The following is a 1,622-nucleotide window of genomic DNA, read 5'->3' on the forward strand; positions in this document are numbered from 1 at the left end:
CTGGCAGGCTATGCGAGCTAAAGTCTTCTTAGTGTATTCAGAAGCACTTTCGTCTAATTGCACACGCCTTGCTCAAATGATTCAGGTGGTGTTGATACTTCTATCCTTTTTATGTTGCACATTTTCGTATAAAACATTTTTGTTAATTGATAATGTTGTAAACAAGAGATATTCAATGAACTAAGGGAAGATGTGGTTGAGCGTATTCTTATGTCATATGTTTTCGAGACGGAGTGTTATATGTTCACCCTTTCGTTTCTTACAAAAGGGATGTCCAGGAGTAAAATAGAATTAACTAGTGAGGTGTGTTTGTTGAACTTATTAAAGTACCTGATTTCATTTTTTGGGTCTTGAAAAGTCTGTAAGAACCTTATGCAAAAGTGCCTGACCGAATGGCGATCTGGTTATTTTAATTAATCAATGGTGCATTTAACCCTTGAAGTTGGGGGACCTGTACATGTGCTGCATCAACGTGCTTGCACTTATTACATGTGTATTTATTTCTTTGTACTCCAAACATCTTGAGTTTTATGAAATATAGCATTGGTTTATCATGCTAACAGGTTAATTATTAGGAAACAAGAAAAGCTAGAGTAGTTGTTATTCATACCATCGGTAGTACATGGATTTTGATCTGGCCTTAAAGTGTGGTGCAGTTATGCTTTGCAGTTGTTATAATAATTAGTGTTGGTCCTTGTGTAGGAAAAGACATCTGCATTTTTTGTCAATGAATTCAAATGGAGTAGTAATGTTTATTATTGGTCTCACAGGTCATTCAGGACAAATTACTTTCTGAAGTTGAGGTGTACAATGCTACTGAAAACAACCAGATTCCTCCACCTCTTCAGCGCCTTTTAACTTTTTTTGCAGAATTGAAGCCCGAGGCATCATCAAAGGGGACACCTTTATCTTTGAAGATTGCAACTGCTTCTTGCATGCGAGACATGTATCATTATGCTCGTGTTCGTGGCTTGCATGCTCTCGAATGCGTGATAGACACTGCATTGTCTCTTGTGCAAAGTGAGAAGCTTCAAGAAGCTTGTGAGGTTTGTCTTGGATTACTTGTGTTGCTAGAAAATACCGTCACTGGGTCTATTGACTAGTCATGATTCATTTTATGTTTTAGTTATATATCCCTTTAAAATTTCAATTTATAGGAAAAAAGTAAGTTTTACCGAATCATTCAAGATAGTTAAGAATTATTATTGCCCCTGTTAGATTTTTTCCAAACTCATTTCCAATCTCACATTTTTCCAATAAAATAATTTTGCACATGGACCCGTAACTTTACTTTTTAACCACACATTCTCCAAATAAATAAATCACAAAATCTATTCTCAATAATCTATATCAAACATGCTCATAATTGTATTGTATTTGGATATTAGTCTTTTAAGATTACGAACACACCTTCTCTTTGACCTCTTTTTCTTGGGATCTAAAAGTTCCTCTACTTTGAAAGCTTTCATTTGGTACATGATACTTGGAAGACCTTTGTACATCATGCGCCAACCAGGGTTTCACCTGACATGTGTGATGTGCAAAAGGCAAAGTAAAATTTTAGACGCTAATTTGCTTTCTAGTGCAATATACTTGTGTTGTAGGTTGTCTCAGATAGCTGA

The 1,622-nt window shown here is 35.6% G+C and overlaps 1 protein-coding gene across 1 annotated transcript; it reads left to right on the plus strand.

Moving 5' to 3' along the window:
* The first annotated feature begins 6 nt into the window (after positions 1–6).
* LOC111379558 lies at positions 7–1,118 on the plus strand. The gene is made up of 2 exons (XM_023002953.1): positions 7–85; positions 771–1,118. Exons 1-2 carry the CDS (start codon positions 11–13, stop codon positions 1,101–1,103), a joined length of 408 nt encoding a protein of 135 aa, XP_022858721.1. The 5' UTR covers positions 7–10; the 3' UTR covers positions 1,104–1,118.
* Positions 1,119–1,622: the final 504 nt, after the last annotated feature.

This window comes from Olea europaea, unplaced genomic scaffold (assembly GCF_002742605.1).
Source record: "Olea europaea var. sylvestris unplaced genomic scaffold, O_europaea_v1 scaffold20033, whole genome shotgun sequence".
Classification (NCBI taxonomy): Eukaryota; Viridiplantae; Streptophyta; class Magnoliopsida; order Lamiales; family Oleaceae; genus Olea; species Olea europaea.

Excerpts from the sequence above, each read along its gene's own strand:
- LOC111379558 (XM_023002953.1), top strand. The coding sequence starts at position 11 with ATGCGAGCTAAAGTCTTCTTAGTGTATTCAGAAGCACTTTCGTCTAAT. Across the intron at positions 86-770 it reads GCCTTGCTCAAATGATTCAG|GTCATTCAGGACAAATTACT; the intron begins GTGGTGTTGATA and ends TTGGTCTCACAG.